Source organism: Carettochelys insculpta, chromosome 15 (assembly GCF_033958435.1).
Source record: "Carettochelys insculpta isolate YL-2023 chromosome 15, ASM3395843v1, whole genome shotgun sequence".
NCBI classification, from domain to species: domain Eukaryota; kingdom Metazoa; phylum Chordata; order Testudines; family Carettochelyidae; genus Carettochelys; species Carettochelys insculpta.
The window spans coordinates 22,277,356-22,291,956 of NC_134151.1; the positions used below are offsets into that span (position 1 = coordinate 22,277,356).

Sequence of the window (14,601 nt, forward strand, 5' to 3'; positions counted from 1 at the left end):
TGTCTGTGGTCCTGAGTGATGAGATCACGATAGGGAGGCTGGGGTATTGGCTTGTCTTCCAAGTGCTTCATCACACGCTGAGCCTATGCTGCTGAAGCCATGCACATTCTATCATGATGAGCTCTGTCTTGTCTTGCTGGCTCTTGAGGACTGTGTACTAAAAGGAAGGGCAGAAATGCCTACTGCGGGTGACTGGACCACATTATCTGAACTCATGTATCATGGAACTACAACTGTGGTTCTGGAAGGAGCCAAACTGGTGGCACTTCCTGTTGCCTCTTGTCCCAAACAGGTCCACATGGGGCTGGGCCCCACCTCTAGAAGATGGAGGGAGCAATATCTGCCCTGAGCAAACACTTGTCTATGTTGAAGGAGCAGCTGAGGTGATTGGCTCTGTTGTTCTGTGCAGCTGGCAGGTAACAGGCCTCCATATGGATGTGGTGAGCTATATAAAAGAGTTCCACAGATGAAGGTTTTCCAGGTAAAGGGGAGAGTAGTGAACACCACGTTCTCCGTTTACATACAACATTCTTAAAGCATTGTCTGTCAGCAACGAGACACTTGCCCTGTAGCTGGGAAAAGAATGATCTGGCAAGCAAGGCCAACTGCCCTGAACTCTGACATGATGTTCAGCAGTCGTTCTGTGACCAGAGTCCCCAGTCCCCAGCAAGTCTCCTATACATCTGTGAGCAGAAAGTGGGTTGGAGACTGGTGAAGAGCACTCCTGAGGTTGAAACCACCAGTTAAGATTCAAGAACTGAGATGGGGACGGCAACTCGACTGTCCAGAGAGTCCCTGTTGGGCTTGTACATGTGGGTAAACCAGGCCTGTAGAACGTGAAGGCACAACCTAACCTGCTGTACCATGTGTCTGAGCCTCATGCTGTTCCTTGCTATGGTAGTGCGGAACTTTTAGAGACTGCCTGCGAGATCTATGATCATGTGAAAGCAGGACTCTGGCAGGTAGCCTCTCATCCTGCAATGAAGTTTATTTTTCGCCCTTATCGGGACCACTGTGGATTTGGGTATATTCAGAATGAGTCCATTTGATTAAGGTGGCTCACATCTGTGCCACATGGTCTAGAACGGTGTCCAGTGTGATGGCGAGATCTAGGTCCTCCTCCAGCAACCCTGAAAAGCAGAGAGTCCGCTGAACCTGGGATGTAATGGCCCTTAAAGACAGCTGGCAGTGCTGGAATGGCTACACTTTCTGTGCTGTCCTGACAAGGGATGCAGCATGCTGAGGGGGTTACTGGCCTTCTTGGCTGGTGAGCTGCCTCAAGTCCACTTTTTTATCCCCTTTGTGCAGCACTGGAGATTGCCAGTGGTGCCACACTGAGCAGCTAGTTCCCTGTGCCAGAGCATGGTGTCCATGCTGCTCCCTATGGTCCTCTTTTCTGTGTGCTGGCACAAGTAGTGCCAAGGCAGGTGTGCGTGTATCAAAGTAGGCACATTAACTCTATAAAGGCAGGAGTTACAAACCCTGGTGTCTCTGCTTATATAGTTTGAAGCCCTAAAGATGCTGAGTTTATCTGGTAAATGTCCCTTGACTAAGCGCTTTAGGCAAACAGCAAGTGGGTCCCCTTTGAGCACAGGCTTGCTGCAGGAGTCACAATGCTTTAACCCCTGAAGTTGCTGCATGTCCCAGGAGAACTTAGGAAAAAAGGGGGGAGGAACCACCCAAAGAAAACTCAATATCTGCACTAACTATATTCTAAGTAACAAAGGTGAACAATATAAGATAGCTAGGGATAACTTGCAAAATAAGGCAACGAATGCTTCAACAACAGCCAGTGGCAGTAAGAAGAAACAGAATGAGTGAGGATTCAACAGAGCCCTGTATACTACACCATGAAGGTGCCTCTCCAGGGGCCTCCACAGCAAACCTGACGACTACCTTTCAGGAAAAGAGCCATGTATTATCATCCCTATATATTTGACAGTGTTCTTAAATGTGCTGTGTCATCAACCCAGTCCTCAAGTCATAAGCCTTCCTTAGACAGAGACCACCCACTTGTGACTTGCCCATAATTTAGTCCATGTTTTAGGAAAAGGCAGGACTAATACATTACATTTGAATACTTACATCATAATTTAAGTGAATTAATCAACATTTGCATGCTGGGTTCAAATCTACCTGACACAATCAGCAATGTGGATGGAAGGTTACAATTGTTACTTAATCTGGTTTAGAGGGTTAGTATGCTAGTCCTGGCTCTTTTCTGAAACTGACGCCAAACTGAATTGTCAGTTTGTTCTCAGTCTCAAGTTCTTTCCTAGAAACGCTCCATAGCAATATGCATTACCTCTTCCTCTTTCGCCTGCTGATCTGTTTCCATGGGCTCTTCATTCTCATCAGATTTATGAACCTCTACTAAAGATGCACTGGAAACACTAAAAATCCCATGGATATTTACTCTGACTTTGACTTTCACCTTTGAACTGGATCCATCTGTTTGTGGTGTGACCTTCTGAACCAAAAATTGAGCTAAACATTTCAAGAGAGAAGAGATATATTTAAGGTAAATAATCAAAAGTGAACATTTAGCAGATTCTGACTATTACTGGTAACAGACTGCAATTAAACCTAGTTGTGGAAGTTGTTTGCCAAGTTTATTTTCTTCAATTAATCACAATGACACACTTTACTTTGTAGTTAGTCCCTTATTTCCTGGGCACACTTCAAGTATAGAAATATGGCATGTGGAAAAGTGGCTGTGGGTATTTTTAGGAAACCTTCAACTTTGGCCAAACACTCAACAACATTATTTTTCCATTTGGAATAAAATGTCTCCTCCAAGTAATGCAGTTTGGGAATTTAGGATTTTTTTCCCCTCCATTAATGCAGCTTTAAAACCCTACCTGAGTCATAGAAAGACTGTCCAAAGATACTTGTGTACTAACACACCCTCAGTATCATAATCATCACAGTGGGATGGCAAAGTACGACCTAAAACATCAGACAAGAAATAACAGTCCTCTACCCACGCACCAAACCCATGTCCTTTTCCAACCATATGGAATTAGTTATTTTTCCCTTTCCCTATTTCTTTACCTATAGTAGGGTCCGGGTAAGGCAACTCCTTGGGAGAAGTATAGTAAGCCTCAAGAGTGAAAGGCTCCTTTCTGAAGAATGAGAGGACCTTGGAGAATGGAGCTGCATGATTCTTGGGGAAAACTTCACAGTTACTGTGGAAGGGAAAGATGTAAGAAAGTAAGGAGGTGTAATAGCTAGAAGGAAATACACATTAACACTTAGCAGAACCACCAAATGCCTGATCAAGATGGATAAAGAGGTGATAAGTTTACTGAACAAAATATGTGTTTACCTTAACCACCATTCTACCAAAGGCTCATTAGCTTTTTCAATAAACCAGTTCTTCATATTCTGCTGGAGTATTTAACATGACAAAAGTTAAAATGAGCACATTTTACTCTTACTATCTCTGGCACGTACATTTTCAAGAATTTTTTCAGTAAGCCAGTTACCTGGAAGTTTCAGCAGCTTTTGTTCTGATATTTCATAGGCATACCCAAGTTTGATAGTGTTAAATTCTTACCTTAACCCTTCCTCTGCTGGAGAATTCCATCTTAAAGAAATAGGGTATGGTACTACATCTGTGATAGAAAATTCTCTCACTTTGAAAGCCGGGGACAATATAGCACACTGTAAGAAACAGCAGAAGGGTTGAGTCCAATTGTTGCAGAATGAAAACAAAGGTCCGGCATTACTGCCTGCCCACCTATAAATTTGTTTAATTACCATTACAAATATATTTTAAACTCCAAGTTAGACATTTACATTTTTCATGTTTTTTTCCTCTTGTAATAGAGTAATGTACTTTTACTACTACTGAGTGCAGAGTTACAAGACACCTTTAGACACCGTCATGCTTTGTTAGTATTCCTTCTAAAAGGACAGAATTTCTCCTCCAGTTGTTCATTCAAGACCATCTTGTAGCAAGTTTTCTAGTTCTGAATACTTTAATAGCTCCAGTAAAATGGTTTTAGTACTAACATATGACACAAATCCCTGCTAAATTAGGGTTTTTTACTATAAGAGACATATTACTATGGCATTCAACCAATAATTAAAGGACAGACCATTTCCTCAAAGGCTAGAACAAGAAACAGATACACTACAATGGCTGAAAAGGCATTAGTTGTCAAAAGTGACAATTATTGCTTAAAGAGCTCACTACATAGTGTTTGCTTTTACTTTAAAACGATACACAAACATTACCAGACCTTTGACCTTGTCACTCTAACACTTGTGTTATTTCAGCACAGCTCCCAAGTTGACATAGCAAGTGTCACAACAATGTAGTTTCCAGTTGTAAGAATTTAAATCAAGTTAGATCTTATTCCTTACTTGAACTATGGTTCATAGGCATAAAAATATATAAAGTACATTTAAACTAAGCAATAATATAACGCAATCTTACTTTACCCAATTTCATGATCACATTTATGGTCCTCCCATTTTTAGTGTTAGCTAAATTCTTCTGTAAAACCATCTGCCAGATAAATTATTTTTCCCCCCACTACAAGATTTTGGCATGCTTATCTAGCATTCACTGTTTTCACTCACAACTGGGTATGTACTTTAGATGACCATGCCAAGTTTTTGGTTGTGCTGGCTACCCAGCCAGACGTTTCAGCTGATCAGCTAAGTCCACACAGTGAGACTATCAAATCACTTCTACAACACATATGCATATCAAGAAGTGAAATAGGTTGCTCAGTCCCTGATAATGAAGCACATCATGCCTTTGGGCTTAAATGCTTATTGACGTCAACAGCAGACTCAAGAAACCCTTAGTACACAGGCAGTTGCTTCTTACCTGCAATGCACAGCCCCGTGCAACAGCCTCATCTGCATTCAAAGTTGTACTGACTTCCTTACCAAAAAATTTACTGATCCTCTCCTTTACAGCAGGGATTCTTGTAGCACCACCAACTATTTCTACTGCATAAATATCCTCCTTCTTTAATTCTGAAAAGAGACATACACATTAGCAACTTTCCAATTCAAAAATTCTTACAGAAAGTTAGCAATTAGATCCTCTTTACAAGAAAAAAATATACTGCAGATCTGAGGAAGTGGGTCTCTCCCACAAAAGCTCATCACCTAATATCGTTAGTCTTTAAGGTGCTACAGGACTGCTTTTTTGTTTTACACTGAACTTGATTATAAATACAATCTCTAGAAATGTTATTTAATGTTATTCTAGCCACCATTACAGTTTTGTATTCTCAGATATGAAAAGTTTTTACACAGGAATTCTTAAGAGAATTTTTGGGCAACCTGCATTTCAACTGCTATATAAAATTGAGTAAAATTTAACTTAAGATCTGGCAAAAGTCCAACAAATCTAAAAAACAGACGTGTTTTAATCCTGGGTATGTACTATGAAGCAATATAAAGAGAATGCATGTACACTTACTAGCCTGTTCCAGAACACTGCGAAGAGGTGGTTCTACTCTAGCTAAGAGACCATCACACATCTCTAAAAACTTGCCCCTGTGGGAAGAAGCCATATGTCAAGTTAGACTCCCATGAACAAGCATTTAAATGGCAAAATGAATATGTATACAGCTGAAATTAGATAATGCAATTTTAAATTTCTTCACCCAGATGCCTATAATAGTTATAAGCTTTATGTTTCACTGAAGCAATTTCTTGTATAAGACAATGAAGCTGAATATTACACAAATGTGTGATATACAACATCTCTGGCTCCACACCAGAAGCAAAATCCAAGACTAAGATATTTTGGTATATATTTTTGGAGACAGATGCCTGTACAAATGATAGTTATTCTGCCATGGTCCCTACAACTCCAGCCACCTCTTATAAATAAGATAGTGACCAAAGACTCCTAATCAGGATTGGTGTCCCATACCTCAAGGTACAGTTTACCATTCTGAAAAGCTTACATAATATCAATTAATGCATGGTCACATGCATTAATTACAAACAAAAAAATAAGAATAAAAGGGTAAACTGATTTCTTTGCACTTGAAGGTCCCTGGGATTTGGGTTCTGACATGCAACCAAGCAGCATGAAGTCTGAAAATAAGTGCCCTGTTAATGGTGATAAAAGGATTCCAAGTTTAGATTCTACCATAAGCGCTACTAAGCTGTTAGCTTCTGCTGCAAATATAGGGCAAGAGACGGCAAAATATTAATGCAAAAGCAGCAACCACCTCTATGAAATAGTGTATACTACTAGTCAATTCACCTCTTCTCCTGATCATTCTCACTATTGCTATTTATGAGCTATTCTGCTATACACCTGCTCATTGTTCCTTAAGAGAAAGCCTGTTTCCTATTACTGTTAAATGCCAACATGAAACCTTCTAACGAACTTCAGTTAGCTAAGAAGTGCCACAGACAGCTTAGTAAGTCAAATCCCCTTGTCATCACATGTACATTTATCCCATTGTGAATTTTGCAGGAGCCATCACTTGTACTAGTTCTAAATTAATACTAGAACACAGGTAAACATGACACCTGTAAGGACAAGATGTTTCAACTGTCATTCCCATTCATACTGTGATCTATGGCCAGACTGACAACTGTCTTTTGATTTGGACACTAAAATTCAGACAGCCTTCTTGATTTGTGTAGGCTCCTAAAGAGTCACTGGTGAGTATTCCACTAACAACTCAAGTTAGAGCCAGAAACCAAAGTGTGCTAAAGATGTTTGTACTTACACAAATTAGGTCCTTATTTTTGCAGTTTTTAAAATCAATGCAGACTTTATGCTAAGCAACCTGAACATACCTGTTCATAGTTCCAGAAACATCAATATCATTCATGAAACATTCTATGTTCATTGGGAGATCAGATGCATTGGCACTCATCAGCTTCTTCAGTTTCTCACACTCCTGAAATAGTCTCAGCAATGCACGGATCTTGGATTTGATGTCCAATTTATATTTTTTCCCAAACTCTTCACAAAAATAGTTGACTAACATTTCATCAAACTTCCTGCCACCAAGCGTAGTGTCAAATGCTGTAGCAAGAACCTAAAAATGAGACAAGGATTGATTATCACTAAAATCAGTTAGTGACCAGTACACATTAAGCAACTTTTCTACCAGAACAGCTTGTTTCAGTAACTTGTATTTGCATTCTGATTCTGTTTAAAAGGAGAACACATGGCTCATCCAACACAGATCTTCCTTTGTGACAGTGTCAGGAGCAAAACCAGAAAGAATCCAATATATTGCTCAGCTTCATTCTCACACTGCTTCCATGAGAAGGTAAATGCTTTGTGCTGGAACAGCCTAACAGCTCGAGTTCCCCACATGTTTACTCTCAAAAGCAGTATTGTTACCTTGGAAAAGTTAGTTCAACTTTTTATTCTCACACTACACCAAAAAGTGACCGAGGAAAGCAAGCTGAACAACAACAGAGGTAACCGTGTCAGTCTGTACTCTAACAAAACAGCAGAAATGTAGCCCTTCAAAGACTAACAAAATGATTCAGTGATCTTTCATGGGACAGACCCACTTCATCAGCTTAATCTCATTTCCAATACAGACTAACATTCAGAAGTAGAGAGGGCCAAGAAGTTAATAAAAACCAACAAATCAAATACATATGAGGGGGATAAGGGATGGGGAGGATGTCAATTGTCCTGCCTGAGATAATTACAAGCATCAAAGGAAGGGAAGCAGTCTTTGTAATGGACTGCTACACTTACCTACATGCCTCCAGCTTCCATCCAGCACACAATGTGTTACTTTATAGTCAAGCCCTTAGATACAATCACATCTGCTCTGATCCTACTGACAGAGACCAAAAGCTACAAGACCTCTACCAAGTATTCATAAAACTTAATTACCCACCTGGAGAACTTAAAAAAAAAATAACATCAAATTGACAGGGCCAGACAAATACCCAGAAACCAGCTACTTCAAAACAGGCCCCAGAAGACCAACAGAACAGCACTCATCACCGATAGTCCCCAACTCAAACCCCTGCAATGCATCACTAAACCTACAACCTATTCTGGATCATGATGCTACACTCCAGAAGGCCCTAGGTGACAAGCCTGTCCTTTCCTATAGGCAACCTCCTAACATAAGAAAAAGATTGTCACCAGCAATCACAGGCTACACCACAGTAATACTAATTCTGCAACTTTTCCTTGCAACAAACCCCGCTGCCAACTTTGTCCACATTTGTTCTGGGGATACCATCATTGGACCTAACCATGTTAGTTACAAGATCAAAAGGTACATTCTCATGCACTTCCAGCAACATTATATTTGCCATTATGCACCAACAACGCCCTGCCACTAGGTACATTGGGCACACTGGGCAAAACCTTTGCCAAAGAATAAATGGATACAGAGCAGACATCAAGAACCTCAAGACACACAAGCTGGTCAGTGAACACTTCCATGGAGTGGGCCATTCTGTTAAAGACCAGGGAATGTGTGTCCTGGAGCAAAAAATTTAAAAACAGATGAGCGCGACAAATTTGTGAGTTGGAATTCATATACATATGTGACACATTAACATGTGGTATGAACAGAGACATCAATTACCTCACACATTACGAGACTGCTTCCCTTCCTTTGATGCTCCTAATTATCTCAGACAGGAGAATTAACATCCCTCCACCCTCATCCCCCTCCTATGTATCTGATTTGTCAGTTTTATTGCAATTTTTTTTGGTCCTCTGTACTTATAAATGTAAGTCTGTATTGGAAATGAGATTGAATTGATGAAGTGGGTCTGTCCCACGGAAACTCATCACTGAATAAATCATGTTGTTAGTCTTTAAAGTGCTATATTTCTGTTTTGTTTTGAAAAAAGCAAGCATATTCAACAAGCATAGCAATAAAAACTTAAGAACATCTTCCCAAATTCTCCAACATACGACAAGCATGAACCTTTAGAAAGTGCAAGTTGCACTGCTTGCATACACTAAGTTAGGAAGTCAACCAAACATATTGTAGTCCATAAATATAATGCGATTGTTTTTACCCATAATTAAAAATGGATATGCATAAGATTGTTTACTTTCAATTTTCCTTTGTTGAATGCGCATACTGCAACTTGATATCCAGAATGTCCCATATCAACAAAAACAACATTTCTTGGCTTCTCTTCTAGGGCAGGCAGGTCTTGTTTATAGATTCCATATGCAAGAGCAACTGAAGAAAAAAAGTCAATATTGAAAACATGACAATCTTTCAATTCCATTTTTAGAGTTGCTTTCCTAAACAGTGATAGCTAAAGAATGACTGTGCTGCCAAGACTTAAAGGTACTTGGTTTCTCCCATGTCTTGTATTTACGTCCTGGATATGTATTTCTAAGTGAACAACAAAATCTGGAGCTGAACTACCACAGAAATAACTCCAAGTCTGGGAACCCTGAAGGGAAACCAATGTCAGTTTGATGTAAAGAACAGGTAATTCTAGATAGAAGGGTGTTGTGAAACACATAGGGAAAAGACTTACAGTTCCAATCCTACATACATTTTAAAGAGAATAAGAATACCTGAAGTAGTTTCATTTATTAGCCGCAAGCAGTTGAGGCCAGCAATTTGTGTAGCATCCATCACAGATCTCCTCTCTGCATCTGTATAGAAACAAGGAACCTGCAAGAAACGCACAGCACTGAAACATTTAGAAGAGCAACCCTCTACACCAAGCCACCAGAAAAATATCCTTCACAGGCTGATACAAAAGCCAAAGAATGGCTCCCCTTTACTTATGAAGTATTTCCTCCAAGTTTAAGATTTTATTTTTAGTGCTGCAAACAAGTGCATAGCTACCTGGGGGGAAAAACTGTTCAATCATTTAAATTGTCTCAGGCCTTTCCACTTAATCTCATCTTTAAAATCATTAATTTTAGTGAACATTACACAAAAACAGATACAAATTGGACTATGCTATGGATTAAAGCTCTAAAATATAATGTTACAGTCAGTGTGACAAGCTCAAGATCAGTTTTCAGGAAGAAGAGTAAAAATATCAAAAGGTTTACTGAAAAACAGGGATACTGGTTTATGAGAGTCTTGTTTATAAAACTGATCTATAAAACTGCAGTACATCACCACCACCACCATAAATCTTAAATTTATGCAGACACTACATAGCCAAGTTAATGTATTCAGTTTACCACTGACTACTTACAGAAACAACACAGTCAACGACAGGCTTTTTAAGTGCATTTTCAGCTGTTTCTTTTAGTTTGGTCAGGAGCATTCCTGTCACTTGTTCAATGGTGAAGTTTCGTTCTTCTTCCATATATGTAACCTTTAGTGAAAAGCTTGTATAAGTAATCAATTACAAGAAAACTGTTCAAGTAATAAGGACTGACAAAAAGAGCCTACAATAATTTAAGTGGTCTTTAACACAAAAAGACAACCTCGGACCTGCCACGTACTTCTATATTTGCCCCTCGCTCACTTCACTGTGTAAGCCATGCAGCAGAGTACCACAGAGTAAGTTGGAAGGTTCTGATTTTATGCATATTTACACTTGAGAATTTAAGAGACTAAGAGGCAAGTTGAAAGGGACATTTATACAAGCTCAAGTTTCTTGGATTCTGAAAGCATGCAGCTGATGCTTCACCAGGCCTTTAACAACCTGTTCTACTAGACAGCACCAGACTTTTTAAGTAAAGAAAAATTCTTCTATTGTTGAGGTTTTGTGATTAATATAAATATATTCATTGAAACTTGGTCTGAAACAGTGTTATTCTCCTCTAGCCAGTGTATCTGTAGCATTTAGTACTGAGCACCAGTGTGCCTTGTAATTTTTCCCTTCACAACTGGATAAATTTGGTATGTGCACCAATGCATGGGTGGACATGCACTATCAGCAGAAACATGCTAGCAGCTGTGGGGGCTCTGCTAATCAGCTGAGCAGCTCCTGAAGTCTTCCTGAGCAGCCACCCACACCCCCAGATTACAAAAAACACCGCTGAGTGCTTTTCTGATACTTCTGCCATCTCCCAAACTCACCATGGAATGCAAAAGACTGTTGAATAGCAAAGAGGCTTTTTAATTTAAAGCTGACCTTGATAAACAATGGAGTTCTAATAACAGAGTTCAAATCCTGAATTAACTAAACCGCCAGTGAAGAGGAATTGTTCTTAATCCTTACTTGTGCACATCCATGGCCACTGTTGGTTGCAATTGTGAATATTTACTCAAGACTCAAAAGGGTACTGCTAGTCAGAATGGAGCAGTATAAAAAGCCTGCCCAGATCCTTTCCACACTGTGCAATTCTAGTCCATTAGGTTACTTTATCATTATGAAATCACTTAGTTTATTTTAAGAAATGGTCGAGGTAGTCTGTTTCACAAAGCAGTTTTAAGTCTGCTTCAGAAAAGTTGATTTTACTAATCCTCTATTCTAGTTTACAACTAAAGGCCTGTTGCAGCTCTGCTTGCAAGTGGAAACTGGGCTGGAACAAAGTTCTAGACAGAAACATTGTAATATGCATACAAAGTGCATGGGCTAGGCCCCACACTGGCTAAGAAAGGGGCTGGCACAGTGCAGGGGAGCTGGGCTGGGCCCTGCATTAGGTGCAGGAGGGGCTGGCACAGTGCAGGGGAGGCTCTGTCAAGAGGTGGGCTGGGCTCCACGCTGGCCAAGGGAAGGGCTCCATTAGGGGCTGTGCCAGGCCCCATGCTGACCAGGGAAGAGGCTGGGATTGGCCCAGCAAGGGTTCTCCATAGAGGAAGTAGGTGGGCCAGGTTCCACACTGGCCAAGGGGAGGGGCTGGCAGAGAAGATATGACATGGCAGAACCTTGCCCAGGCAGACAGATGGATGAACACAGCAAAAGATATATGATAAACATCTGCCTACATTTAGTAATCCAGCAGTAACTATTTTCAAATGCAAAGTGCAATTGCAAAGATTGAGGCCACAGCATAGAACAGTTCAAATCTAAACTGACTGATGAATTGTCATTGAGTTTCTCCTATGGTTCTCTCCCAAGTGTGTCTGACTTACCTTGATGCCAGCTGAGCCTGTTGGCAGCTGGACAAGTTCATATGCTAGATTGACTTTTTCAGCTTCAACAAATGGATCTGAGAATGCACGGCCATGAAATCTTTTAAAACCTTGTACAGTATTCTTTGCATTTGAAATAACCTAGAAAGAAAAACCACAGGGATATGAAATGGCAGGGGACAAAATTCATCATGAACCCATCTAAACGTTGAATGTGGCCCTAAAAGGAAAGAAGTCCACCTGAGGGAATGAAAATAAAATTGTCGATCTACTCTCACTATAATTAACATGGATTAAAAGGAAAATATCTGCTTTTAATTTCTTTATGTTGCATGACCCCACTTTATGCACAACCTTTTTTGTATCTCAGTCTCCATTATATTTACATGATTCTTTCATCAGCAATAGGGGAACAGAAAACAAGGAAAGTCTAAGGGAGGGTGAAGGTAAAATTAAGGTATTCAATCCTGCAACTACAGTCAACTTAACTACATTTCTCAGCGATATGGGTTTTTCACACCTCTGATCAATGTAGTTAAACTGACAATTTTGTGACCTAGACTAGGCCTTCACCAAAAATTGGTAGGGGCATTCAAGGGCATGTGTAGTATCAGACGTTCTTTATTTAAAAAAAAATCCAGTAACATTTTTTGTATTGACTGTTCCTTTAAAAAACATCTTGACCTTAGAACCTCCCAAAATTCAGTTACCATCCAAACCTCATACAACTACACCCCTATGCCAGCGTGTGCGTATCTGCAAGCTGCAAACAGCTAAGAGCAACATAGGATCAAGGACATATAGGGAGTTGTTTTGCAATTTGACACAATGTTTGGACTTAATTTTACCAAAAGAAGAGAACACACCAATTACAATATGCCAGCAAAACTTTGTGCATTTTGAGGGATTACTGAACAATTTCAAGTTGCGCTTAACTCGTGCTAATGTGAGTTAAGCACAACTCAAAAGCCCACTCCCCCGGCCCTGGCTCAACCCCTCTGCCCCTCAAAGCCCCAGTTCAAAACCCTCTCCATGGCCCTGGTACAAACACCACTACCTCCCCCACTCCCATGCCCGGCTCCGGCTCAATTCCACCCTCTGCAGCCCTAACAACTGCCAGGCTTAAACTCTCTGCCCACTTCCCATAGCTCCAACTCAACTCCAGGCTTAACCCTTCCCAACTGTCCCCCCTCAAATGCAGCCCTTTACCTTTCAAAAGAAGATGCAGGTGCTCCTGCTGCTTCCCTGGCTGCAGAACATGCATTCCACTGGGGGGAGGGGGAGAAAAAAAATCGCCCTACCCCACCTAACTTACACAAAATTTCGGTTATGCGAGGGTGCACAGGAACGCAACCCTCACATAACTCAAGGGACCTTGTATATGTAAAAGCATCTCAGAGATTCTGGAAATTACTTCCTGATATCTAGTGATGCTGCCCTTAAGAAAAGTTGACTGTGATCGAAGAGTCACTTTCTGCAAGTGACTAACACTATATCGGACAAATCTTCAAGAAATAATTGATGATAATCTGACTGCTAGATACAGAAGGTCATAAATCTGTTAAATCTCGCCGTAACCACTTACACTATGGAGCGCAAAATACATTAAATTACATATAAAAACTATTAACGGACCACTATTTAGGTTGTAGAGTGAGGCACTCCGACATTAGAACAGACATTTATGGTTCTTTGTGTAACCTTAAATCTGCCCCTTTTGCCTCCAACTTGCGCAATGTCTGGTGGAAAGAACAGTATGCAATGCTGTAATGAGATTATCCTAATGCATATACACAAAGTGGATGAACTAACACTTTGAGAAAATATTTTGAATGCTTGGTTATGTAATCCAAACAACATTAACCAGCTTTTTGGAATGTTATTTTTCAGGTTTCTTGGGAGAGGAAAAAAGGAGGGTGGGAGGAGAATCTACGTACAAGTAGCACACTCTTACATAGCCTGTAAGTCCCAGTCAAGAACAGTGACAAAAATAAGTGTTACAAACTGAACAGTTTAAAAACGCTAGCCTTAAAATGTTTAATACAGAAGCAAGTAACTACTGTTGAATATTTGTGATCTCTTTCTACAATGAGTAATTACTGAACAAAACCACTTATTTTACTATTACTGTGTTAGTAGTTTCAATTTGGCTTACAAATAGTCCTTGAATGTATATAATCCTCACCTGGCTTTTAGCTGCAGCACCAATGGAACGATTCTTCGGTCCAAAGGCTATACATGACCTATGAAAAGAAATATTTCTGATTCAATTCAAATTTAAATATATTTCCAACAAGAAGCCACTGAGTGATTTAAAACACCTATATTTAAAGATTAAGCATATCACTACATAAAACTGTCTGTTGTACAGAACACTACCATAATAATGTTTATTTTACAACTGCTATTTTCCTCCAACCTCTTACCACTGTTCACCACTACCAATGTAGAGCTTACTCTGCCATTATGGCTCTAGAACATGGGTGTCCAACCTTTCGGCTTGCCTGGGCTGCTTTGAGTTAAGAGGAATTGTCTTGGGCCGCATATAAAATATATCAATATAGTTAATGTATATAAATCACATAATAATGTTAAAAAAGTTTACCAT

General features: G+C 40.0%; 1 protein-coding gene across 1 annotated transcript in view; it reads right to left on the minus strand.

The window, feature by feature from the left end:
• The window catches only part of HSPA4 (heat shock protein family A (Hsp70) member 4), a 41,989-nt gene that overhangs the window by 17,998 nt on the left and 9,390 nt on the right, over positions 1-14,601 (minus strand). The window contains exons 2-12 of the mRNA XM_075009773.1: positions 14,179-14,236; positions 11,994-12,134; positions 10,162-10,284; positions 9,524-9,623; positions 9,043-9,176; positions 6,790-7,034; positions 5,447-5,523; positions 4,844-4,995; positions 3,560-3,666; positions 3,055-3,188; positions 2,306-2,487 (exon numbers count right to left, since the gene is read on the minus strand). Coding sequence (XP_074865874.1) covers positions 2,306-2,487; positions 3,055-3,188; positions 3,560-3,666; positions 4,844-4,995; positions 5,447-5,523; positions 6,790-7,034; positions 9,043-9,176; positions 9,524-9,623; positions 10,162-10,284; positions 11,994-12,134; positions 14,179-14,236 — 1,453 coding nt within the window. The remainder of the gene's footprint in view (positions 1-2,305; positions 2,488-3,054; positions 3,189-3,559; positions 3,667-4,843; positions 4,996-5,446; positions 5,524-6,789; positions 7,035-9,042; positions 9,177-9,523; positions 9,624-10,161; positions 10,285-11,993; positions 12,135-14,178; positions 14,237-14,601) is intronic.